This window comes from Dendropsophus ebraccatus, assembly GCF_027789765.1.
Source record: "Dendropsophus ebraccatus isolate aDenEbr1 chromosome 6 unlocalized genomic scaffold, aDenEbr1.pat SUPER_6_unloc_1, whole genome shotgun sequence".
NCBI lineage: Eukaryota > Metazoa > Chordata > Amphibia > Anura > Hylidae > Dendropsophus > Dendropsophus ebraccatus.
In genome coordinates, this window is record NW_027208415.1 from 639590 (window position 1) to 667124 (window position 27535).

The 27535-nt window shown below is 42.1% G+C and overlaps 1 protein-coding gene across 1 annotated transcript in view; it reads right to left on the bottom strand.

Annotated features, from left to right (window-relative positions):
* Positions 1 to 27535, bottom strand: part of NUP43 (nucleoporin 43) — a 208158-nt gene that overhangs the window by 12600 nt on the left and 168023 nt on the right. Inside the window, exons 6-7 of the mRNA XM_069955648.1 lie at positions 826 to 977; positions 613 to 732 (exon numbers count right to left, since the gene is read on the bottom strand). Of these exons, the coding sequence (XP_069811749.1) occupies positions 613 to 732; positions 826 to 977 (272 nt within the window). The remainder of the gene's footprint in view (positions 1 to 612; positions 733 to 825; positions 978 to 27535) is intronic.

The following is a 27535-nucleotide window of genomic DNA, read 5'->3' on the forward strand; positions in this document are numbered from 1 at the left end:
GTGGGAGGAAACTGGAGTACCCGGAGGAACCCAACACACAGAGAGAACATACAAACTCTTTGCTGATGTAAGAAGGATGTAAATTTTAAGCATGCTTTATATCACATCTACTGTTGATTTAGATATTGAAAGTTATGATGACAGTGACACTAAGGGAAACCAGTCACCATGAAAATGCTACCTAAGCTATCGACATCATGTCCAGAAGGAGCGGATTGGATAGATAAATATTTTTATGGGAAAGTGTTCAGTATAATTTGTAATTTATTGATTGAAATCTCTGATGTTTCCCTGCTAAATTGCTGATCTGCAAATCCTGCGGAACTGCAGGAAATTGATCCACAAATTGCGGATATTTACTATGACAATCCATAAGCTGTCTGTAATTTACACTAACCCAGTCATTTATGCAAATAGAGGCTGTACAATGGCTAGTCAAGATTTTTTTTTTTTAACACAGATCATGGCCCCAGCATGTATCTGTAACAAATATGGATGTGTACAAGGAGGGCACAGAAATCACTGGGGTACAACATTGTCAGTAATTACGGATCTGTAATTGTGGACATTATTAGACTAATCTGCGAAAAAATTTACTAGAAGTGTACAGACCCAGTAGAAATGAAGGCCGTTCCATAACTTCAGTGGATGCATCCCAATGCCACAAAGACCCATCCTCAGAACAGGTGAATAAATGATCAGGTTTTGAGGGGTGAAAATGGACCTCCCACACTACAAAAAGAAAAAATACACAAAAAAGTAATTCAGTATTATTTTATTTATTCTTTAATTCAGATACAGATAAATATGATAGTGGCAACTTACTTTCTGCATCATGGGCTTTGAGGAGAGATATTGGTGTCCGGCTCAGTCTAACATCCCAAATACAAAGCATGCCATCCTGCCCACCTGTAGCTACAACATGCTGCTGACTTGGATGTCTGTCTAAGCAGTGTAAGGGCACACGCTCATTAGCTCTAGAAAACAAAAGGAAGACAGATACAGTTATGTCACCGACCACGTAAAAAGTTTGCACAATAAGGAGAGAATAGCCAAGGCACAGTGGTTAAAACTGTTGCCTTGCAGAGCTGGGGTCCTGGGTTCACATGTCACCAGGGACAACATCTGCAGATATGACAGATCTCTCAGAGGGCCCATATGAGAGGCAAAGCTAAAAAGGGAAATAGAACCAATTGCAAATTTTCTTAGCTTTTAATGACCTACTGTTTTAGATACAGCTGTAAGTGTTGAACGGACCTTTCAAACTGCTTGGCAACGTTCTCTGAACCCAAATGCTCAGCATTCTACTCCCAGTGTCTGCAAACCATAGAATGTATCCATGTTTTCCTGGAAACCCTAGGGCAGCATCCAACTTCTTTAGACACCAGAAATCAAATGCTGAGCGCATCTAAGTTTAGAACCCGAACAGTCCACTCAACACTAATAGTTGTTGCTATGAGTATACTCCTTTAACCCCTTACTGACCGCCAATACGTGTTAACGGCGGTCACTAATGGGCCTTATTCCGATACATATGCCTTTTAATGGCATGTATCGGGGGTGGCAGAGCAGGGGATTAGCTGTCAGTATGATAGCTGATCTCCCCCTGAAACTACCCAGAGCGGAGGATTAAACCGGTGGTATACTCATGTGATCGCGATGTCCCACCGCAACGTCCAGTCCCCCAAGGCTTACCATGGATAAGCCTTTGCTCAGCCATGCCAGAGGTACAGAGGTATGGCTGAGCAGATTGCCTGTTAGCATGATGCGGACATACTACTATACACTGTACTACAGTAGTAGTGTATTGTATCAGTGATCATATCAGGGTATTGTATCAATAATGTACACTAGTGTAAAAACAAACAAACAAACAAAAAAAAACACCCAACCCCCCACAAAAAAAAAATAACAAAGTTGCATTACATTCCCTATACAGTGATCCCTCAACTTACAATGGCCTCAGGATACAATATTTTCAACATACAATGTTCTTGATCATCTTAACTTGAGACCAGACATAAAAATGCTTCAGACAGTCAGGATCTGCTGCACATGTGGATAACTAGATGATTGACCAATGAAAGTGGCCAGTATTACTATTACTATACTATTTTCCATAGAGTTTCGATCTCAACATACAGTGGTTTCAATATACAATGGTCTTCCTGGAACCAATTAATATTGTATGTTGAGGGATGACTGTATACAATAAACAGTTACATAAATATAGATCAAAAACACAAAACCTATACATGTTTGGTATCATCATGTCCATAACAACCCAATTTATAAAACTATATCAATAATTATATTGCACGACATACAATCTGCTGTACAAAATATGTCATAAAAGAGGTCAAAAGGTCATATATATATATATATATATATATATATATATATATATATATATATATATGTAAAACTTTGTATCAATAAAAACCACACATCTTCCCGCAAAAAATGTGCCCAAAACTTTGTCACACAAAACATTAAACCCTATTAATGGGCTCTATTCTGCTGCCATCAGCTTTTAACGGTGATGGCACAGAATAGAGCAGCGGCACTGGTAAGGCCCGCAGCCCCCTCCTCTCTACTGGAGGTAGCTGAGGGGTTGGGGCAGAGTGTGGGGTCAGTCCTGATAAGTCCCCGCACCAGCTATTGCTTTTATTAACAGTATAACAGCAGCCTCGGGTAACGGGCATTGCCAGCGCTGCTGAACACTTTCATCTCTTCTCACCGTGAATCCATGGTGAGAGGAGATGAATACATGTCCCCACCGCTCGGATTAACCCTAGTAGCCCAGTCACTAACCCTCCCCGGGTGGCTATTTGATCCAAGACGGCTGCCGGAATCACTGTGAACGGACTCACCACCGGAGGTGGCAGAGAGCATGAGGCAATAAAAATGAGACCATCCGGTGTAGTCCCAGTACAATCGATCAGCGGTATAAACTGCTGCTTGCTTGTTCCATATGCTGCCGGCACTTTTTCTCCCCGTCACCAAAGTCAAGTGCCCTGGATTACCTGTAACCATCCCGGATTACTCATAACCACTCTGCAGTGGCCCAGAGTAGAAGATTTTCTCCTAATTGTATGTCTGCATCTGTATTTATTTGTGTTCTGACTGTCCCTGTTCTGGAAAGCATAATGGCCACTGAAAACTGCTTATATTATGTCACCCCCCAGTGTTCAAGTCTGGTATTACGATATGTATGTTTATTTGCCTGTTATTTAATGTTGTGATGATGCAGTTGGCCTGGTGTCACGTGATCTCCCCGGCTGCCATAGTAACCCCAATAGCCGTCGAGCAGTTAGACACGCCCAGTTTACCTCAGACTCCTCTCTACCTTCAAGGGAGAAGGATGTGTATTCTGTTGTTTCTCAGGAAAACGCCGCAACTCCTTGGTATCCTCTTTAATTTGTAATTCAGAAGTATTCCGGTCTAGTCCGGACCATCCTGACTCTCAACCGGTCATATTTATTCAAGATCTGGGTGTCGTTTTCAGTCATAGTCACCGCGTCATTATCAACAGCAAGTATCCTATTTAGTCTGTTCTACCCAGTATCATTCTCTGGGACTACTACCCCCATCATCCAGTTCCCTCTCACTCATAGTAACGCTACCACACCACGGTCTATTGCAGCATCATCCATTCCTCTCAGTTGTACTTAAGTTTGCCTCAATCCTGGTTGCATCCAGAGAGACTGTTACTATTGACAACCACCGTATTAATAAACGTACAACTACCGTTGTTTCTGACCCCTGGCATTGGTCTAGTTATTGGTGCCTTGACTAAGGACAACGAAGAATTGTGTGGTGTGGTGGAGCCCCGCCTGGACAGGTTCCCGTCAGTTAGTCAGTTCCCCTCGTGCCATAACCGTGACATAAGATCTGGCCACTGACTACCCAGGCTAAACCTGCCATTGCTGACTACTATTACTTCCAGTGGGTTAAATCACATCCTCACTCTGTTGCCCAAGAGCCACACTGCAACTTCAATTTACCTGTAACCGCTCAGATTGCCCATAATCACCCCAGATTGCCACAGACTGCCCGTAACCCCCCAATTGCCCTTCACCACCCCAGACAGCAAGTGAACCCCCCCAGATTGCCTGTAACCACCTCCAGGTTACATGTAATCTCTCTCTCTCTAATATATATATATATATATATATATATATATATATATATATATATTTTTTTTTTTTTTTTTTTTTTTTTTTTTTTACCAACTGCGCTATTCTAATAAACAGATACTAGCTGAAGTTCTGCTCCAGCAAAATGACGCTCCTTCCCTTCTTAATCCTGCTGTGTAACCATACAGTGGTTTATGCTAACATATGGGATACTGTTAACCCTTTGAGGACCAGGCCCAAAATGACCCAGTGGACCGCGCAAATTTTAATCTTAGTGTTTTCGTTTTTCCCTCCTCCCCTTCTAAGACCTCTAGCACTTTCAGTTTTTTATCTACAAGGCCATGTAATGGCTTATTTGTTACAGGAATAGTTGTCCTATGTAATGGCGTCTTTCATTTTACCATAACATGTATGATGGAATTCCAAATATATTATTTATGAAGATAAAAATTGGTGAAATCGCAAAAAAGAATGCAATATGGTAACTTTTGGGGGGTTCCTGTGTCTACTTAATGCACTATATGGTAACAGCGACATGATACCATTATTCTATAGGTCAGCCCGAACACAACCATATGCAGGTTTACACAGAATCTCTAATGTTATATATTTTTTTTAAATGAAATCCTTTTTTTTGGCAATTAAATATTAATAAAATGAGCCTATTGTGACGGTTTTAACGGTTTTATAACGGTTTTATATTTTTACCTACGGGGCTGTATGGGGTGTCATTTTTTTCCGCCATGATCTCTAGTTTTTATTAATACCATATTTGTGAAGATCGGACACTTTGAGCACTTTTTATTAATTTTTTTTATATATAATGTAACAATCGGTAATCCGCGCACTTTTTCCCCTCTTTTCGTGTACGCCCTTTACCGTTCGCAATGACGCTTGTTATATTTTAATAGATCGGACAATTACGCACTCTACGGTATATTATATGTTTATTTGTTTTTATATGTTTTATTTATATAATGGGAAAGGGGGGTGATTTCAACTTTTATTGGGGGTGGGGTTTTGGGGTAGTGTGTTAGTGTTTTTAACTTTTTTTTTTTACACATTTGAAGTCCCTTTGGGGGACTTGTACATACAGTACTTTGATTTCTACACTGATGATTGCTATGCCATAGGCATAGCATTGATCAGTGTTATTGGCGATCTGCTCATTGAGCCTGCCTGTGCAGGCTCAGTGTAGCAGATCGCCGATCGGACCGCACGGAGGAAGGTGAGAGACCTCCGGCAGTCCGTTTTACCGATCGGGACCCCCGCAGTCACACTGCGGGGGTCCCGATCGGTAAGTGACAGGGGACTCCCTCTGTCACTTAAAGTTAAACGCTGCGGTCGCGGCGTTTAAGGAGTTAATAACACGCTGCAGCACGATCGCTGCAGCGTGTCATTACCGGTGAGGTCCCGGCTGCTCACTGCAGCCGGCCCCCACCTGCTGTGAAGCGTGCTCCGCTCCGGAGCACGCTTCATAGTGGGAGAAACACCCAGGGCGTACAGTTACGCCCTAGGTCGTCTGGGGACAGACTTCCATGGCGTAACTATACGCCCTGGGTCGTCTAAGGGTTAAACTCAGGAGAACCTGTGTTACAAATTTTGGGCTGCGTTTTCTCCCCTGTTCCTAGTGAAATTTCAAAGTAAACAAACATATTGGAAAAATTAAATTTTTTTTTTATTTTTACGGTCTAATTTTGAATACTTTTCTCTAATACCTTTTGGGTCAAAATGCTCTCCACACCCCAAGATGAATTCTTTGAGGGGTGTACTTTCCAAAATGGGATGACTTTTGGGGGGGCTTCTATTCTGCTCACACTACTAGTCCCGGGAATGTGTCTGAATGCAGACTTCTGCGGCCTAAGTGAAAACGCCTGGCGTATGGCGTTTCACTATGAAAAGAACATGCAATCCTACCGGCGCAGCAGTCCTGTATCATGTAATATAATTATATAACTGAATTGCAGATATGCATAAACAAGAACAAAAACAACAATCATCCCCCCCCTCTCCCCTTTCCCGGAAGTCACTAAGCGCTCTCTACCTTCAGCACTCTCAAAGACCCCTTTAATGCTTCTGTGTTGTACCAACCATTACTTCTAAAGTTGTACATAACTTTGTCTCTGTTCGAGAAATATGATGACTAATAAAAGCCCTCCAATTTCTCTTTTGCTTTACGTCTCAATGTCTCTACCTTGTCATACAGTAGTAATCTACGTAAAATAGTTATGAGCTCTTCCATAGTGGGGGGTCTCAGGCTGTAACCAGTGGCGCAGGCTAAATTTTTTGCCGCTAGACTCACTATATGCAACATTTTGGCCCCTGCATGCCCCACTGCTAGTCCTGATTGGTCTAATGTGAAGTCATAAAAAATTAGTTTACGCAGTGTCAAAGGTATCTCAGCCTCCCATGAAGATTACTCTGAACAGATGCCCAGAAGGTTTGTATCTGAGGGCATTAAATTGGCCTTAGACAGTTTGCATTTTGGGCATTCTCTAAAGCAATGCGCTGGTGCATCCCTGTATGGCAGATTAAATGCATACGTTGCTCCTTTTGCAACATTTGCTTTCTCAGCACTCCATACAAATATGATAATTAGTCGTGTCTCGATCTGGGTCCTATTAGCTCAAATGTCCCTAATATCTCTTTTGTCCCCCACGTTACTGCTAAAGAGTTGCAATATTTACTTGGTAATATTGCAGGTACTGATTGGACCCAAAATCTCCTTTAGACGCTAGGAAGTCAACTTTATGTATGATGTCCCCTACTGTTTGTATCTTGCTAGAAATCCAATTTGCAAAAAGTTTATTTTGTCTGCCTAGAGGAAAAATTGGAGGGCACCAGAGAGACACGTACTGCGAAATTCGGAAGGGTAGACCGTATAGCTTTTGGACCGTTGTCCATGCTGCTAGAGTGTCTCCCAGTACTATGCTGGCTTTCACCTGTGACAGAAGGGCTGCGTAATTATAGTGGAGTAAAGTCACCAGATTATGACCCCGCTAATTCCCGATCCATGTTAAGGTTGGAAAAAAAAATTACGTGCCGTGTATCCAGTCCCTAATGTGGCGGAATAAAGCCGCCAAGTTGTAGCCCCTCAGTAATGGTAGCTGAAGGCCACCTTCTCTCTTTGGGAGAGCCAATTTGTTGTATGCAATACGGAGCCTCTTGCCCTTCCAGAGAATGGCTATCACCGACGCCTGCAATTTCTGATGGTCTGTAAGGGACAAAGCAGGCGTGTGAAACTCACCATCTTGTATAGATGAGCTCACCCAAAGAGAGAAAGAGGTAGCTTCTTCCACAATCTAGTTCCTTAATCTTGGTTATGATTGGTGAAATGTTTAAATTGTACAGGGAGGACGGTTTACGGCCTAAGTAGGTTATAGTAGGTTGTCTTATCGTGGAATCTCCTGTCAGTAGGTCAGAGAAAGGCAGATCTCCCAGTTCAAGTAACTGGCATTTATTTTGTATTCTGAGATCCCTGCAAACTCCTCAAGAAACCTAAGCACACCGGGGAGCTGTCCCTGCGGGTCATTTATGTAAAGTAGCATGCTGTCTGCAAAGAGGTCAACTTGACGATTTTACCACCCACATGTATCCTGTCATATAGAGAGCTATGACGTACGTAAAGGGCGTAATATCCCACTGAGCAGACCAGTGCCTAGGGCGATTTGTATATTGCTTTCAGAGAATGTCGAAAGGGTCTGGGTAATGCCAAACCTGTCTAAAACCAGTTGCAGCTAGACCCAACTGACATTATCGAAGACCTTTTCTGCGTCTAAGACCACTAGTCCCTGTCTGCCTCGTCTAGTGTGTTCTAATGTTAGTGACAGCTGAGCGGCCCTTTATAAATCCTACCTGATGTGGTCTTATGATGGTTGGCGGTATTTCGGCTAGACTGTCAGATAATAATTTGAAGAGTATTTTGATGTCCTGATTAACGAGTGAGATAGGATTATACACCCCTGGGTCTGTCAGGTCTTTCCCTTGTTTGTATAGCACTCTGATATGAGCCATATCACCTGACGGTAAAGGGTCCACTTCTGAAAGCCTTAAAACTCCCCAGGATAATGTTTAATTGTAACTTCTACCTCCTTTTCTGTAATTGGGGCATTTAAAGCTATTAAGTCAGCTTGTAGGCTAGGAAGATCTACTTTCCTCAAGAACTCCTCTGCCAGGTCTTACGTTCGCTGTGGAGCAGTGTATAACTCCTTATAGCAATTCCATAATATGGTATTTATCCCCTTAGGATCAGTGACCAAATCAAATGAGGAACCACGCAGGGACTTAATGTAAGTCAGGGTGTATTTGCCTCTTGCCATACGAGGCAGTAAAGAACCAGTTTTGTTTCTGTATACAGAAATAAGCCTCACTCTGATCCCATCTCATGTCTTCATATCTCTCCAACGAAACCTCATATTCAGTCTTTGCCCATGACCAAATGTCCTTATCTTCCGCCTTTAACCCCTTCACGTCAGTAACATGTATATATACGTTACTATTGCACATACCCAGTGCAGTAGGAATGTATATATACGTTCCTGACTGAGGGGGGTTTTATGATGAGAGCGGGATCGCTGCAGAGATAGCGATCCCCACAAAAAAGAAAATCCAATGAAGGATCAAAAAGATGCAGGACAATCACAAATGAATATTATCATAATCTTTATTTAAATAATTCATATTTTGTAAAATTCATTAAAATGAAGGGAGTGAAACAGACCCAAACACATGGGAAAACAAACAATGAGGGGACATGTAAATATACTTTATAGAATCATACATTGCACAAAGTGCTAATGAGAATAAATAGAATTGAATACAGGCAGCCTCCACTAAATGGCAAACTAAAATAGATGTAAATAACAATAAATGAAATATATCTACCCAGGCAAAGTCTTGGGAAATACCGAGGATACTGAGTAAGTACCACACGCAAGGTGAAGTCACCAGAACATATTAAATAATTATGGGCCGAGGAGGATGCCTATATCCAATCGAGACCTACTCACCCTACGCGCGTTTCGCGCGTAGGGTGAGTAGGTGAGTGGGACTCGATTGAATATAGGCATCCTCCTCAGCCCATAAATATTTAATATGTTTTGGTGACTTCACCTTGCGTGTGGTACTTACTCAGTATCCTCGGTATTTCCCAAGACTTTGCCTGGGTAGATATATTTCATTTATTGTTATTTACATCTATTTTAGTTTGCCATTTAGTGGAGGCTGCCTGTATTCAATTCTATTTATTCTCATTAGCACTTTGTATGCACGTGCAATATATGATTCTATAAAGTATATTTACATGTCCCCTCATTGTTTGTTTTCCCATGTGTTTGGGTCTGTTTCACTCCCTTCATTTTAATGAATTTTACAAAATATGAATTATTTAAATAAAGAATATGATAATATTCATTTGTGATGCATCTTTTTGATCCTTCATTGGATTTTCTTTTTTGTGGTGTTTGAAGTTATTGGTGCATTGAGGACTATTTACCTTGGGCATCTTTTTATTTGTCTGTATCAGAGATAGCGATCCCGCTCTCATCTGACTGCAGCCCCGGAGGTAATGAGAATCAGCTGCAATCCCGCAGCTGACCCCCATTAACCCCTTAGTGACCGCTGAAACGGCGGTCACTGACGGGCCGGTGCCGCCGCTGTATTTCATCTACAGATGAAATAAGTAAAATCAGACCCCAGATCAGCCCCCCTAGTGCCCCAGTCACTAACCCCCCCTCCCCGCGGCGGCCATCAGATCCAAGATGGCCGCCGCCATCACTGTGAACAAACTAATGCCTATTCACAGTAATCAAAAAAGAAAAATGAATGAAAGCCCCATGCTCTCCGCCACCGGAGGTAGCGGAGAGCATTGGGCAGTGATCGGGAACCCCCCTGTGGGGTTCCGGTACAAGCGATCAGCGGTATATACTATATACCGCTGATCGCTTGTACCATGTGCTCCCAGAACTTTTTATCCCCTGTCACCATGAATGATTGGTGACAGGGGATAAAAATTGATGTGCCCCCACCCCCCCAAGTCGCCCCCCACCCCACAGTTACCCCCATCCCCCAGTCACCCCCCCCCTACCCCATATACTCACCTGATCCTGGGAGCTCCTTCCTCCTCGGCGTCCTGGCTGGTTATGAAGTGCGCATGCGCTCCACAACCAGCCAACTCTGAAAATTTAAAGTGACAGACCAATTTGGTCTCAGTCACTGAACTATGATTACTGTGATAGAAAATATCACAGTAATCATAGTAATATAGTGAAAATTAATATATAAAGTACAAAAAGTGAAAAACATACAAAAAAATAAAACACACACTTTTATTATAGTAATAATTGCAGTTTACTCCCTAATTACCCCCTAACCCCCCCAGATTACCCGTAACCACCCCAGTTTGTCCGTAATCACGTCAGATTGCACATAACCACCGCACGTTGCCCGTAACCACCACACGTTGCCCGTAACCCCCTTCAGATTGTCCGTCACCACCCCAGATTGCCTGTAACCACCCCAGATTAACTATAAGCACTTCAGTCTATCCGTAACAATTCTAGATAGTCTGTAACCACTCCAGGTTGCCCGTAACCACCGCAGGTGGCGCATAACCACCCCAGGTTGCCCGTAATAATGCCAGATTGCCTCTGACCACCGCTCGTCGCCACTGACCACCGCACGTCGCCACTGACCACCGCACCTTGCCTCTGACCACCCCAAATTGCCAATGACCCCCTGCAGAGTACCAGATTACAGGTACCCACTTCAGATTACCTATAAGCACTTCAGTTCATCCGTAACCACCCCAGATTGCCTGTAACCCCCCAAGATTGTCTTTACCCACCCCAGATTGTCCGTAACCACCCCACGTTGCCCATAACCACAGCAGGTTGCCTGTAACCACCCTAGATTGTCTGTAACCACAGCAGGTTGTCCCTATCCATCCCACGTTACCCGTAACCACCCCAGGTTGCCTCTAATCACCTCCAGGTTGCCTGTAACCACCCCAGGTTGCCCGTGACCACCCCATGTTGATTGTATCCACCCCAGGTTGCCTGTAACCACCCCATGTTGACCGTATCCACCCCAGATTACCCGTAACCACCCCAGACTGTCCGTAACCACCCCACATTACCTGTAATCTCATTTTTTTTTATTATTTTAGTAACTGCGCTATTCTAATAACTATTACTAGCTGTGGTTTTGCTCCAGCAAATTGGCGCTCCTTCCCTTCTGAGCACTGCTGTGTGCCCATACAGTGGTTTATGCCCACATATGGGGTACCGTTGCACTCAGGAGAACCTGCGTTACAGATTTTGGGGTACATTTTTTCTCCTGTTCCTTGTGAAATTTAAAAATTTCAAACTAAACCAACATATTATTGGAAAATTTCAAGTTTTTCATGAATTCTTTGAGGGGTGCACTTTCCAAAATAAGGTGACTTTTGGGGGGGTTCTATTCTGTAGACATTACAGGGGCGCTGCAAACGCACCTGGCGCTCAGAAACTACTTCAGAAAAATCTGCACAGAGAATGCTAATTGGAGCTCCTTCCCTTCTGAGCCCGGCTGTGTGCCCATACAGGGGTTTATGCCTACATATGGGGTACCGTTCTACTCAGGAGAACCTGCGTTACAGATTTTGCGGTGAATTTTCTATCCTGTTAGTCGTGAAATTTCATGAGTTTTTCATTTTTACTGTCTAATTTTGAATACTTTCCTCTAATATCTGTGGGGTCAAAATGCTCACCGCACACCAAGATGTATTCTTTGAGGGGTGCACTTTCCAAAATGGGGTGACTTATGGCAAGATTTAACTCCGCTTGCACTACAGGGGCACTGCAAACGCACCTGGCGCTCAGAAACTTCTTCAGCAAAATCTGCATTGAAAAAGCTAATTGGCGCTCCTTTCCTTCTGAGCCCCGCTGTGTGCCCATGCAGTGGTTTATGCCCACATATGAGGTACCTTTTTACTCAGGAGAACCTGCATTACAAATTTTGGGGTACTTTTCTCTAGTTCCTCCTAAAATTGAGAAATTTCAAACTAAACGAACATATTATTGGAAAAATTTGAGTTTTTCATTTTTACTGTATACTTTTGAATACTTTCCTCCAACACCTGTGGGGTCAAAATGCTCATCCTACCACAAGATGAATTCTTTGAGGGGTGCACTTTCTAAAATGGGGTGACTTATCTGCTGACACTACAGGGGCTCTGCAAATGCACCTGGCGCTGGGAAACTTCTTCAGCAAAATCTGCAAAGGAAAAGCTAATTGGTGCTCCTTTCCTTCTAAGCCCTGCTGTGTGCCCATACAGTGGTTTCCGCCCACATATGGGGTACCGTAGTACTCAAGAGAACCTGTGTTACAAATTTTGGGGTGCTTTTTCTCTCTCCTTTTGAAAATGAGAAACTTTAATCTAAACGTATATATTATTGGAAAATTTTAATTTTTAATTTTTTTACGGCCTAATGGTGAATACTTTCCTCCAGCCCCTGTAGGGTTAAAATGCTCATTATACCCCTAGATTAATTCTTTAGGTTACAAACCCACTTGGCGGGTCTGCAGCGAGTCTCCATGCTGCGTTTTTGCAGCGAGACTCGCTGCAGATCCCGGCCCTATGCTTTTAATGGCAGACAAACACGCAGCAGGGATGTACATCCCTGCTGCGAGTTTGTCTGCAGCCCACCCCATTAACCCCACGGCCGCCGTAGCTGATACTTCACCTGATCCCGGCTCCGGCGGTTCCCGATGTCTTCAGCAAGCCAGAGCGGGGACCAGGTGAAGTATATGCTCCAGCCAGCCGCCCGCAGCCCCGGCCGCCCGATCGCCCCCCCCGCAGCCCCGGCCGCCCCCCCCCCCCCCGCAGCCCTGCCCGATCGACCCGCCAAGTGGGTTTGTAACCTTAAGGTGTTTAGTTTCCAAAATGGGGTCACTTATGGGGGTTTCCAATATACAGACCTCCTAAATCAACTTAAAAAAAGAACTGGTCCCTAAAAAAATCAGTTTTGGAAACTTAAAGACTAAAAACTAAAAGAGTAAAATGTTTATGAAATGAAGCCAGAATAAAGAGGACATATCGGTAATGTGACTTAGTAACTAATTTTTCTTTTTTTAGAAGCAGAGAATTTCAAAGTTTATAAAATGCTAATTTTAAATTTTTTTCATATTTTGATGTTTTTCACAAAAAACACACAAAGTAGTGACCAAATTTTGCCACTAATATAAAGTGCCATATGTGACGAAAAAAACAATCTCAGAATCGCTAGCATACGTTAAAGCATCACTGAGCTATAAGCGCATAAAGTGAGACAGGTCAGATTTTGAAAAATGAGCCTGGTCTTTTAGGTGCAAATAGGCTTGAAGGGGTTAAAGACGAAAGATAAGTCTTATAAGTCTGTCGTACCCTTTCCGTTGCCTCCCTCACTGCCTGTACAGTTTTCTTTTTAGCTGTGCAATGGTATGCCATAATACAGCCTCGTAGCACCACCTTAGCAGTGTCTCAGTTTAAGTGGGCGTCTTCCCTGTGTTGTGCATTATCCTCCGCGTACTGCAGCCACCACTCTCTAAAAACATCTATGAATCTCTAGTGAAGAGTTGAACTTTTATAGGAAGTCCGTATCCTTTTGGCAAATGTCCAAAAGCAAGACAGTCACTGGTGTGACCTCTAAGTATGTAGTCGGTTCAGCAGATGTGAGGAAAATACTCTAATCTAGACCATGCTAAATGGGCGTGGGAATAGTGAGTATATTCCATCTCCATTGTATTATTATCTCGCCACACATCTTCAAAGCCTGTCAAAGCGAGAAGAGGAGACAGTACCTTATCCCTTGCTATCTCTGGTGCCCTCACATTGTTGGTCCTCTTTCTGTTCTCTATGCTAGACAGCATGGTGCTGAGGTAGCCCCCCCCCACTGTGATGAGTCATTCTCTGTCCTCCAGTTAACTTGTTTGTTTTTTTTTTCCAGAAATTAATAGTCCAGGAAATTTTAAGAAACTTTGTAATTGGGTTTATTAGCCGAAAAAATAATTTTTATCATGAAAAGGCAGTTTGAAGCTCTCCCCCCTGTCTTCATTGTTTTCCTATGGAGAGAGGGAAATAAAACACCAAAACAGGACAACAAAGAGTTAATCTACAAATACATCACCGGCTATCTTTTCTGACAGTCAGCACTGACCTCTCTGACCTCTGAATATGCTGTCACCCAGCTGCATATTTGTGTAATCCTTTGTTCTCAGCTCTCTGCTGCCAACTCCCTCCTCCCCTCTTTATAGAACAGACAGGGTTGTGTCTGATGCAACAAGTCACAATTTCCTAATTTTTTGCAGTGGATGACAGAAAGGAGAGGAGGGGGTGGGAGACCTGGGAAAAGTCTTTTTAAATGCATATAATGGCAAATTTGTCTAATAAACCCAATTACAAATTGCCGGTACTGGGCATTGCCGGCGCCGCCGCTGCCTTTCATCTCTCTCCAACGAGAATCCACGGCGGGGGGAGATGAAATAAGTGTCTGTTCATAGTGATGAGAAAGTGAAAATAAATCTAAGCCCCATTCTCTCCGCCACCGGAGGTAGCGGAGAGCATGGGGCAGTGATCAGGGACCCCCCTGTGTGGTCCCCGTACAAGCGATCAGCGGTATATTCTATATACCGCTGATCGCCTGTGGCATGTGCTGCCCGGCACTTTTTATCCCGTCACCATAAATGATTGGTGACGGGGGGGACTGACACTTCACTTTTTATCCCCTAAGTCACCCCCCTACCCCCCTTATACTTACCTGATTCAGGGAGGTCCTACCTCCTCGGCGCCCAGACTGCTTCTGAAGTGCACATGCGCTTCAGAAGCAGTCATCTCTGAAAATTTTAAGTGACAGGGACCAATTTGATCCCTATCACTGAACTATGATTACTGGGATAGAAAATATCACAGTAATCATAGTAATATAGTGAAAATGACTGTATAAAAGTACAAAAAGTGACAAACATACAAGAAAATAAAACAAACCCCCCCCAGATTACCCAGAACCACCCCAGACTGTCCGTAACCACCCCACATTAACTGTAATTTAATTTTTTTATTTTAGTAACTGCGCTATTTTAATAACTATTGCTAGCTGCGGTTTTGCTCCAGCAAATTGGCGCTCCCTTCCTTCTGAGCCCTGCTGTGTGCCCACGCAGTGGTTTATGCCCACATATGGGGTACCGTTCTACTCAGAAAAACCTGCGTTACAGATTTTGGGGTACATTTTTTTCTCCTGTTCCTCGTGAAATTTAGAAATTTCTAACTAAACAAACATATTGGAAAAATTCGAGTTTTTCATTTTTACTGGCCAATTTTGAGTACTTTCCCCTAATACCTGTGGGGTCAAAGTGCTCACCGCACCCCAAAATGAACTTTGAGGGGTGCACTTTCCAAAATGGAGTGACTTATGTTTTTTTTTTTACTTCGCTTGCACTATAGGGGCGCTGCAAACGCACCTAGCGCTCAGAAACTTCTTCAGCAAAATCTGCACTGAAAATGCTAATTGGCGCTCCTTTCCTTCTGAGCCCCACTGTGTGCCCATTCAGAGGTTTATGCCCACATATGGGGTACCATTGTACTCAGGAGAACCTGCGTTACAGATTTTGGGGTGAATTTTCTCTCCTGTTCCTCGAAAAATTAAGAAATTTTTAACTAAACGAACATATTATTGGAAAAATTCGAGTTTTTGCCACTAACATAAAGTGCCATATGTGACGAAAAAACAATCTCAGAATCGCTAGCATACGTTAAAGCATCACGGAGCTATAAGCGCATAAAGTGAGATAGGTCAGATTTTGAAATATGAGCCTGGTCATTAAGGCCAAAACTAGCTGCAGCACGAAGAGGTTAATCTTCCCATTTGACCCTCCAGCACCACATGAATAAATCCTCCCTTTATCATAATGATCCTGTGAAACCACAGTATAGTGCAAATTTTTATGATAAAGGAGAAATACTCCTGCTTTGCCATTCTTTGCTGGAGACCCCAACACTTGGCCTACCTACAATTTTTGCATTCTAGGGAAGTAGCTTATTTCAAAGTGTGATTCCTGCTATATAGCACAACCTACTTTTATCCTCATAAGATGTCTAAGTACCATCATTATTTGGAGACCACAGACCTTTTACATTCCAGGTCGCCAGTTTCATACCAAGTATTCAAGTAAGGCTGATATATTAACAGACCTGTGGGAAGTCTGCAAGCAAAGGGCGCACCCTGGCACACCCTCTAAATAACTTTGTAGGAAGAATAGAATAATACAGGAAAACCGCCAACAAACATCACCTTCCCACATAACAGGATCTGTGTAGTCATGGTATTTGAAACCTCAGGTGGCAAAATGAACAAGAAATAGGAAGAGATAAGTTGATAGAAGGGGAACAAAATTAAATAATAATAATAATAATAATAATAAAGTATGAGACCAGATATAAAATAAAAAAATTAAAAATAAATAAATAAAGCCAAGAGCAGGACTTCTGGCACAAAAACTGTCTGATATCTATCCATGAGCCAACCACTAACACCAACCAGATATAAAGTCCAATGCTCACTAACTTCTCTTTAAACTCTTTATCATAACAACTGTATCAAAGGCTGAAGGTGAATCAGGGGTTGAAACTAACTTGATGCTATTAGATATTTTTCCAGGAAAAAAAACAACAAGGAACATCGAGATGTTGAAGAAGCAACTCTAACTATGTATGCTGAGTTCCTAGTCTAGAGACAGCATGGGCAGGTCAGGAAGATGTGTATAACTTTTTTCAGGGAAGACTGGGGGAGGAAGGATTCAGGGACGTCGGTTTTAGATTTCAGAAGAGCTGGAGAGCCGTTCTCTTCTATTGAAAATCACTTACACAGAGAATGTGCTGAAAGCTAATTGGCTGAGGAGCTGTATAGGGGTGTGGACTGGAGGCTGGCTGTGCTCACTCCCGAGACAACTCCTCAGCATCAGCTGACAGGTGATGTCATCAGAGGACTGACACGCCCCCTCCAGAAAGAGCAAATGCAGATAGGTGAGCAGCACAAACAGGGCTATATCTCCACTTAGGAACATCGGAATGGCGCCAAATTTGAGGTGCACACTCTACAGGAGACAGAATGTTAGCTGAAAGTTTGATGTTATAATGACAGTGACACTTTAAGAGGTTGCCTATCTGCTAGAGATGGGCTGTCCCCAAAGGTAGTAAAGACCTCAAAACACACACACACAGTGGATTTAGCCTTTTGACCTAGCAATAAAGGTCATCAGCTTTTGTTAATGGCTTTAATGGGGGATTACCCACAAGGGGAAACCTGTCTACATCTGGTGAAGTCTCCTACATCTCTTCCCTGCTCAGATGCCTCGTTAGTATAGTGGTAGGTAGGGGGGGCCTGTTAAGGTGGCCATAAAGGTGATGTTACTTTGAATAAAAACACTGTAATCCTTAAAATGGCTTCAGCCTTGTATATGCCTATGTAAAAAGGAAAGGAATACTGGCAGCAGGCCAATGAGCACAGCACCTTAAACCAACATCGCAGCCACAATACAGGCGCAAGAAAGAGGCATTGTTATATAATTAAACTTGTGTAAACAACACGTTGTACCAGCTTGACTGCGCAGGACAGGAAACTACTGACCATCTATGGATTGATCAGAATGGGATATGTATGTGTCTTGTGACTTAAAACCCCACCTGCATTGAAAGTTTATTTATTTCATGTGAAACCAAATAAAGCATTGAGTGTGCACTCCTGACTCCTGATAAAAAGCAAATCTCGCCTTATCACCATCACCTCAGCACCCATGAAGAGATTAACAAGTGTTGCAGCATCTACTGGAGAGTATTTCACAGAATCACAGTATTTCATGGAATCTTCCTCCGATCGCGGGCTGGTTGTCCTTCACCTCTTCAAAGGCTCTGGTAGTTGCTAATCTGGTTGTAGCAGAGACTTTGCAAAATCTTGCGCTGCAGCGGGTGATGTAAAAGTGACAGTGGTTCAGCTCTTCTTTAAACAATTTTAAGGATGCCAAGAATTGCAGAAAAAAATTCACTTGAAGTTGCACCAGTGATATGCAGACTGGCGCAAATGGCATTGCACTGCTTTGCCACATCTGCAGAGTAACTAAATAACAATAGTTTGCACCGTCTAATGATTAAATCTTGAGAGGATTTTTGTGCCGCCTGCAGTATGGCTGCCTTATCCATATAGATTAAATATTTAATGATCACTTGGCGATGTTTCACGTTTTGCGGTGTGCCCCGGCCATCTTGCCATTTCTGTTTTAGAGGGCCCACCCAGCGCACTTTTTCTATAATAAATGGGGGAATCACCCCCAAAGCTTTAGGTATTTCTTCAGAACAAATTCAAAACAAAAGGAGAGATCGGGGCACTTTCTAGTGTAGTATTCAAGCACAGGTCAGTAGAGGCTACAAATGGTGAACAGCAACATGCTTACCTGGGCGAGTTGTGCTAACCATAGGCACAACTTTACTGTAGGGTTTAAAAAGCTCACAGCTGCCAGCTCTGGGTGTCTCAAGGTAGAACCAGGAGATGCAGGATAATTGTAGAGATTTCCCAGCAGTACCCTTAGATGAGTCCAGCGCAGGTGGCATACACAGTGGTAGCAGATGCCACCTAGTATATAACTAAAGGCGGTATATTATGGTGGAAATTTATTAGAAGCAACGCGTTTCGGCTCTATAATAAGGCAGAGCCTCAGGCATGTAGAAATACACAACAGGCACTCATATACGGATAATAACTCTATTAGATCTCAACCACTTCCGGGTGGGCGAGGTCAAATTCCGTCAAAAATGATAAGTAACTGTTCCCTAATAAGTCTCATTGTCCCTTAGGCCAGAGTGAAGTAAAATAAAACTACATTGGTACCTTGCAGAGGATGTTCATAAAGTTCATAAATTAATGTTTGGAGTCCATATCTTTGTGTGTTGCGCCGTCTGTACTCCAGTGCTGGTCACATGATCGCATCACATGCTCCATAGCCACCACATGACCAGATCGCGCGAGACCCACTACGTAAAAAACGTAACTGCGGAGTTACGTCTATTCACAGAGTCAGTAAGTTCAACCCGGCATACGTCAGCAATATCTAAAAGGACGTACATACCAATTTCTGGGCACGGATCACTCATCAGAGTGACTGATGGTGAGTTACTTTACACAGAAAGATTTTCTGACAGATTATCTGCCAAAGATTCAAAGCCAAAGCCAGGAACAGCCTACAGGTAATAAAGGAAAGCCTGAGATTTCGCCTCTTTTCAAATACATTCCTGGTTTTGGCTTTAAATCTTTGGCAGATAATCTTTCTGTGTAAATGGCCCCTGAGTCTCAGCAAAGTCACAAACGACTTAATATAGAAAACGAACGTATGTACATTCATAAAATATATGACCATAATAATACATTTAGGACTCTATAATAATGTAAATATAATAATAATAATTTTATTTATATAGCGCCAACAGATTCCGCAGCACTTTACAATTCTGGGGGTACATACATAGACAAAATTAGACATTACAGAGATATACATATACATATAAATATAAATATCTCTCGGCTGATACTCCTATCTATCAGATGGGGGTACATATACAGGACAAAGACATATTTAACCCGGGAAAAAAAAAGTTATATTAAAAACCTAAAATATTATTATTATTAATAATATATACACACATATTATATATATATATATATATATATATATATATATATATATATATATAAATAAAAAAAAAAAAAAAATTATAAATATATATATATATATATATATATATATATATATATATATATATATATATATATATATATATATAGGTAGGAAGGCGGCACTCCAAAAATAGTGAAAAAACAGTGGTTTTATTCACCCATAATGTGCAATACAACGTTTCAGTTTCTCGATGAAACCTTTTTCAAGCAACACATATGTGTTGCTTGAAAAAGGTTTCATCGAGAAACTGAAACGTTGTATTGCACATTATGGGTGAGTAAAACCACTGTTTTTTCACTATTTTTGGAGTGCTGCCTTCCTACCTATTGTCTGGATTTCCAAGGAGTTTGGGTCTAACTCCTGAGGGCCGTGCACCCACCGGAGCTATTTGCCACACAGTGCCGTCTACACCTGTTCCATTTTTATATATATATATATATATATATATATATATATATATATATATATATATATATATATATACCGACCACTTTATTAGGTACACCATGCTAGTAACGGGTTGGACCCCCTTTTGCCTTCAGAACTGCCTCAATTCTTGGTGGCATAGATAGAACAAGGTGCTGGAAGCATTCCTCAGAGATTTTGGTCCATATTGACATGATGGCATCACACAGTTGCTGCAGATTTGTCGGCTGCACATCCATGGTGCGAATCTCCCGTTCCACCACATCCCAAAGATGCTCTTATGGATTGAGATCTGGTGACTGTGGAGGCCATTTGAGTACAGTGAACTCAGACTGGTTTCTTGAACATGACAATGAGATGATTCTAGCTTTATGACATGGCGCATTATCCTGCTGAAAGTAGCCATCAGATGTTGGGTACATTGTGGTCATAAAGGGATGGACATGGTCAGCAACAATACTCAGGTAGGCTGTGGCGTTGCAACGATGCTCAATTGGTACCAAGGGGCCCAAAGAGTGCCAAGAAAATATTCCCCACACCATGACACCACCACCACCAGGCTGAACCGTTGATACAAAGCAGGATGGATCCATGCTTTCATGTTGTTGACGCCAAATTCTGACCCTACCATCAGAATGTCGCAGCAGAAATCGAGACTCATCAGACCAGGCAACGTTTTTCCAATCTTCTACTGTCCAATTTCGATGAGCTTGTGCAAATTGTAGGCTCAGTTTCCTGTTCTTAGCTGAAAGGAGTGGCACCCGGTGTGGTCTTCTGCTGCTGTAGCCCATCTGCCTCAAAGTTGGACGTACTGTGCATTCAGAGATGCTCTTCTGCCTACCTTGGTTGTAACGGTTGGCTATTTGAGTCACTGTTGCCTTTCTATCAGCTCGAACCAGTCTGCCCATTCTCCTCTGACCTCTGGCATAAACAAGGCATTTCCGCCCACAGAACTGCCGCTCACTGGATGTTTTTTCTTTTTCGGACCATTCTCTGTAAACCCTAGAGATGGTTGTGCGTGAAAATCCCAGTAGATCAGCAGTTTCTGAAATACTCAGACCAGCCCTTCTGGCACCAACAACCATGCCACGTCCAAAGGCACTTAAATCACCTTTCTTCCCCATACTGATGCTCGGTTTGAACTGCAGGAGATTGTCTTGACCATGTCTACATGCCTAAATGCACTGAGTTGCCGCCATGTGATTGGCTGATTAGAAATTAAGTGGTAACGTGCAGTTGAACAGGTGTACCTAATAAAGTGGCCGGTGAGTATATATATATATATTATATCTATCTATCTATCTATCTATCTCTCTCTCTATATATATATATCTATATATATCTATATATATCCATATATCTATATATATATATATATATATATATATATATATATATATATATATATATATCTATATATAAAATATATATATATATATATATATATATATATTAAAAAAATATATATTAAAAAAATATATATCTATAATAGGTAGTTTGAGACAAACATTAGTTAGGGCAATAAAAATACATACCTGTACTTCTGTACATTCATCTATATGGAAAAAAAAAATAAAAAATAAAAAAATAAATAAATTATATATATATATATATATATATATATATATATATATATATATATATATATATTCAAAAATTACAAAGAATTAGATTAGATGTTTTAGATGTTTCTTTCACAGGTGTTCTATCATTTCGTTCAAACCTTCCGGTATAAAAGTGTCTGCAATTTGTAAATCCAGAAAGATTCTAGTTTATTCAACCGTGCTATTCTATCTATAGACTGGGGATGGTCCGAACCTGCCGAGGTTCGGGTTCGTATGAACCCGAACGCTCGGCAGCAGATTCCCGCTGTCTGCTTGCTCCGTGGAGCGGGCGGATCCAGCGGGTGTAACCCCTGGAAAACTGGGATACAGCCTATGGCTATGGCTGTATCCCACTTTTCCAGGCGGTCCTCCCGCTGGATCTGCCGGCTCCATGGAGCGGGCAGACAGCGGGAATCATTACCGAGGGTTCGGGTTCGTATGAACCCGAACCGAACCATCCCTACTATAGACCCTTCTGGAATCTGTTCAATTGGGTATACTCGGATCTTATTAAAAAAAAAATGTCATGTTCTGTCAGCAGGTGCCTAGACACACTGGGGGAGATTTATCAAACATGGTGTAAAGTGAAACTGGCTCAGTTGCCCCTAGCAACGAATCAGATTCCACCTTTCATTTTTCAAACATTCTGTGAGGAACGAAAAGTTGAACCTGATTGGTTGCTAGGGGCAACTGAGCCAGTTTCACTTTACACCATGTTTGATAAATCTCCCCCACTATGTTTAATAAACCCTTTTTTGACATTACAGCGATGGTTATTTAATCTTTTGTGGAGGGGCTGTGTTGTTCTACCCACATACTGTAGCCCGCACTCACTCTAGAGTAGGTATATTACAAAGTCTGAAGAACAATCTAAATGACGTTTAATAGAAAATTTATATCATCTGTGACTGGTGAAGAATTTTCTATTAAACATCATTTAGATTGTTCTTCAGACTTTGTAATATACCTACTCTACTGTGAGTGTGGGCTACAGTATGTGGGTAGAACAACACAGCCCCTCCACAAAAGATTAAATAACCATCGCTGTAATGTCAAAAAAGGGTTTATTAAACATGTGTGTCTAGGCACCTGCTGACAGAACATGAAATTTTTTTTAATAAGATCCGAGTATACCTGATTAAACAGATTCCAGAAGGCTCCATAGATAGAGTAGCCTGGTTGAATAAATGAGAATCTTTCTGGATTTACAAATTGCAGACACTTATACCGGAAGGTCTGAACAAAATGATATAACACCTGTGAAAGAAAGTAAAACATCTATTTCTTTGTAATTTTTAATATATATTGTATTTTTTTTTCATATAGATGTATGAATGTACAGAAATACGGGGTGTGCCAGGGAAGCAGCAATATGGGTAAGATTTGACCAATATTTGTATGTCTTTTTGGGCTGGTGGCAATCATAGGAGTGTAACGTTTACAGGTCCCAATTGTGTTTAGACGGCTAGCCTCACATGCACTAATGCACTTATGGATTTTTGAGAGGTTTTTTTCTTGGGATCCTGTTATTTGTACTATTGATTGAACCTGTGTCCTTGATACATGTAATATTTCTTTACTCATTATTTTTGTTATTCATATTGTGTCTTCCCTGGATTGTTGTACTGTCATCACCTTTTCCCTCATTTTTCATGTTGTTGACATCTCTATTTTATTAATTTTTAAATAATAAAGGAATTTTTTCGCATTAGGAAGTTGTGCTCAATTAGTGTATGTGGTATATTTTAGAAATACAGGTATGTATTTTTATTGCTGTAACTAATGTTTGTCCTAATTTACTTATAGCTATATATAACTTTTTTTAAAATCGATTTTTAATATATACTGTGTATATATATATATATATTTTATAATATAAATATATATTTGTCCTGTATATGTGCCCCCATCTGATAGATAAGAGTAATTATAAGAGTATTATTATGGTCATATTTTATGCATGTACATACATTTGTTTTTTATATTAAGTTGTTTGTGAATATTCACTTGCGCACTTTGCTGAGACTTAGTCACTCTGATGACTGATCCGTGCCCAGGAAATTGGTATGTACGTCCTTATAGATATTGCCAACGTACAGTATGCTGGTTGAACTAACTGACTCTGTGAATAGACGTTACTTAGCAATTACGCTTTTTACGTAGTGGGTCTCGCGCGATTCAGTCATATGGTGGCTATGGAGCATGTGATGTGACCAGCACTGGAGTACAGACGGTGCAACACACAAAGATATGGACTCCAAACATTAATTTATGAACATCCTCTGCAAGGTACCAATGTAGTTTTATTTTACTTCACTCTGGCCTAAGGGACAATGAGACTTATTAGGGAACAGTTACTAATCATTTTTGACGGAATTTGACCTCACCCACCGGGAAGTGGTTGAGATCTATTAGAGTTATTGTCCGGATGATGTACTTTGCCGGCATCTGAGAGGAGCTGGAGGCATCGGATTGCACCCTCTCCCCTGAACTGAACAGCTCCATCTCCTTTCTGCTGCCCTGGCACCCTCTCCCCTGAACTGAACAGTTCCATTTCCCTTCTGCTGCACTGGTCTCTGCTATTGGAAGGTACTGGCTGGTTACGTTTCTTTTATCCGCTGTAAGGGACCTGCGGTAATGCATCTATTCCTGACATATGGGGCAATATTGGGAGTGACTGTGCAAGATGGTCTTTGATTTGATCTGATGTGTGTTTCAGGGCCTGACCCTCTTACCCTTTGGTTTTATCTTCCTAAGGATCATCCTTGCCGAGAGGCCAAGGAGTGATTTGTGGCTGCCGCATCTGTGCTCCATTAACGATCTCAGCGAATACCTGTGATTGGATTGATACCCAAGGGGGTCTCCTCTGCACACTTCTGGAAAATTTGTAAAGTATAAGGCCTGCTGGCCCATTGCATGAAACTTGTGTGTTTTTTCTCTTTATGGCTAATAAACCCCATGGCAAGAAATCCGGTAAAGGGGCTTTAGCTAAAGATGTTACCCCTCCCCCCAAGATTGGGAAATATCTGAAATCCCCGGCGATTAATAAACTGGACCTTTCCCTGAACTCCTCAATTGGGGAAACTCTTGCTGTACAGTCAGAGACTTCAGGGGGGGAGTCGGGTGTCAGAAGAGGGGTGGACCCAGGAGTTTTGAAAGAGATCCTATCAGAAATTTCCAAATGTAGCCAAGCAATATCTCTTTTAACTACTCAAATGGGGACTGTATCTTCCGATTTAATGCTGGTCCGGTAGGATCTTTCCAACATCCGGGATAAAATGGGGGCGATGGAAAAACAAATCTCCCCCCTGGAAAGTTCGATGGCCATGGTTCAGAAGGAAATAACTGTCTTGAAGAAAGATAATACAGGTTTAAAGGACAAGCTGACTGATTTGGAGGATCGCTCTCGTAGATCCAATGTTCGTATTGTGGGTTTGCCAGAGGGGGAGGAGGGGCAATCTCCGGTGGTTTTTTGCCAAAAATGGCTTCTAGACTTATTCGGGACTGACTCCTTTTCCCCCTTGTTCGGACTAGAGAGAGCTCATAGGATCCCGGGTAAAAAACCTATCCCAGGATCTCCCCCCCGAACCATGCTTATCAAGGTCCTCTGTTCCTCTGATAGAGACGCTCTCCTGAAACTTGCTAGAACAAAGGGAGAAATTTTTTGGAATGAGGCTAGAATTTTTTTTTATCCAGATTTTTCTAGGGGAACGCAGGTTAAGAGAGCCTCATATAGAGAGGTTAAAAAACGGCTATCTAAGGCTGGCCTTTCTTTTTCTTTACTGTTCCTGGCTCGACTACGGGTTGTGTATAAGAACTCTGTCCATTTTTTTGCCTCCTCTGCGGAGGTGGATAAGGTCAGAGGGCATAGATTGCTAATTTTGCCTGGCAGCGTTGGTCTAGAATTAATCCTGTTTTAGTTGAATTGATATACTGGAGGGAGGTGCTGGGGGGGGGGGGGGTTGGGGTCGGGTGGTATAGGTGTAGGATGAGTTGCTGTTTATGTTGGCAACATTGGGGGATTTGGGGGGGGAGGGGGTGGGACCTGGACAGAGGAGATGGTGTTTTTTTTTTTTTTTCTCTCTTTTTCCCCTCAGATGGCCTCTGTTAGAATTTTGACCTGGAACGTCAGAGGAATGGCCGACAGGGTGAAGAAACACGCAATTTTAGGAGTAGTTACAAGGCACTTACCGGCAATAGTTGCCCTGATAGAGACACATATCTAAGGATGCGGAAGTTTTCTGTAAAAGATGGGCCAAATACGAGTTTCATTCTACCCTGTCGTCCTTTTCCTCTGGGGTCTCAGTTTATGTGCATAAAATGATTGATTTTGATCTGTGTTGTAAGAAAATTGATTCTGAGGGCCGCTATATTTTTCTTTATGGTAAGCTTAATGGGGTGGCGGTTATTTTGGCGTTTATCTATATTGCTTCCCCGTTTAGAACGGCGGTACTGGAAGCCTTGGTTGGATTTGCGTATGGGAAGGAATATGTTGCCCTCTACTCAATGGGAGATTATAATTGTGTATGGAATTCTCAAAGGGATCGTAGAGGGCGGTCTGCCGGCTGGGGCCTTGGCCCCACCCCCCTCGGGAGATTTTGTTCTGAGGCGGGTTGGGTCGATGCTTGGCTTAAGTTGTATCCTGATGTTACGGGGTTCACCTGCTTTAGTACCTCCCATCAAGCGGCTTCTAGGATAGACCTGGTTATTTGTGAAGAGAATTCTTTATCCTACATAAAAAAAATCAAGCTGGAGCCTAGGTCAGTGTCGGATCATTCTCCGCTTCTATTAGAGGTGGACTTAATTCGCAAAGCAAGGGTTTGTAGCCCTTTTCGTATAAACCCACACTGGCTTAGGGTCCTAAATAAGAATGAAGATTTCTGTAAGGAAATATCCTGGTTTTGGGCAGCTAATAAGTCTGCTTCCCCTGTTATAGTTGTGTGGGACGCTATGAAAGCTTATATGAGGGGTATTTTCTTTAGGGACATCCTGGTTAAGAAAAGGGATTTTAAAAAGAGAGAGCAGGCAATGCGGGTTGAAGTAGCGGCTAAAAAATTACTGTACGAACAGAGAGATTCGCCGGAATCCTGGTTGGCTCTACAAACCGCTCAAAACAGCTATGAGGCTCTGTTAAGGGAAAAAGCGCAACAGAAAAATTTTTCTCAGGGCCAGAGCAATTTTATTGCAGGGGGTAAACCCAATAAAATTCTTGCGAATATTCTTAAGGGTAACTTAGATAAGACCCCTATTTGTGCCTTGAAAACCCAGGGAGGGGCAATGGGGGGCACTGACGTGGAGATCGAGGAGGAGATTGTCTCCTTTTTTTCCACGCTGTACCGCTCTGAGGCTCCCTCTAATATAGAGGAACAAACATCTTTGAGTAAGCTTGATCTACCAGAATTAACTCAGGAACAGAGAGAGGCTCTGTGCAGAGATATCACCCTGGTGGAGCTTGGTGAGGCGCTTGGCTCTTTTGTAGGCAACTCCTCCCCTGGATCTGACGGGCTGCCATTCCAATTTAAAGGGGTTGTCCGGCGAAAAAAAATTATTCACAGAATAACACACATTACAAAGTTATACAACTTTGTAATGTATGTTATGTCTGTGAATGGCCCCCTTCCCCGTGTT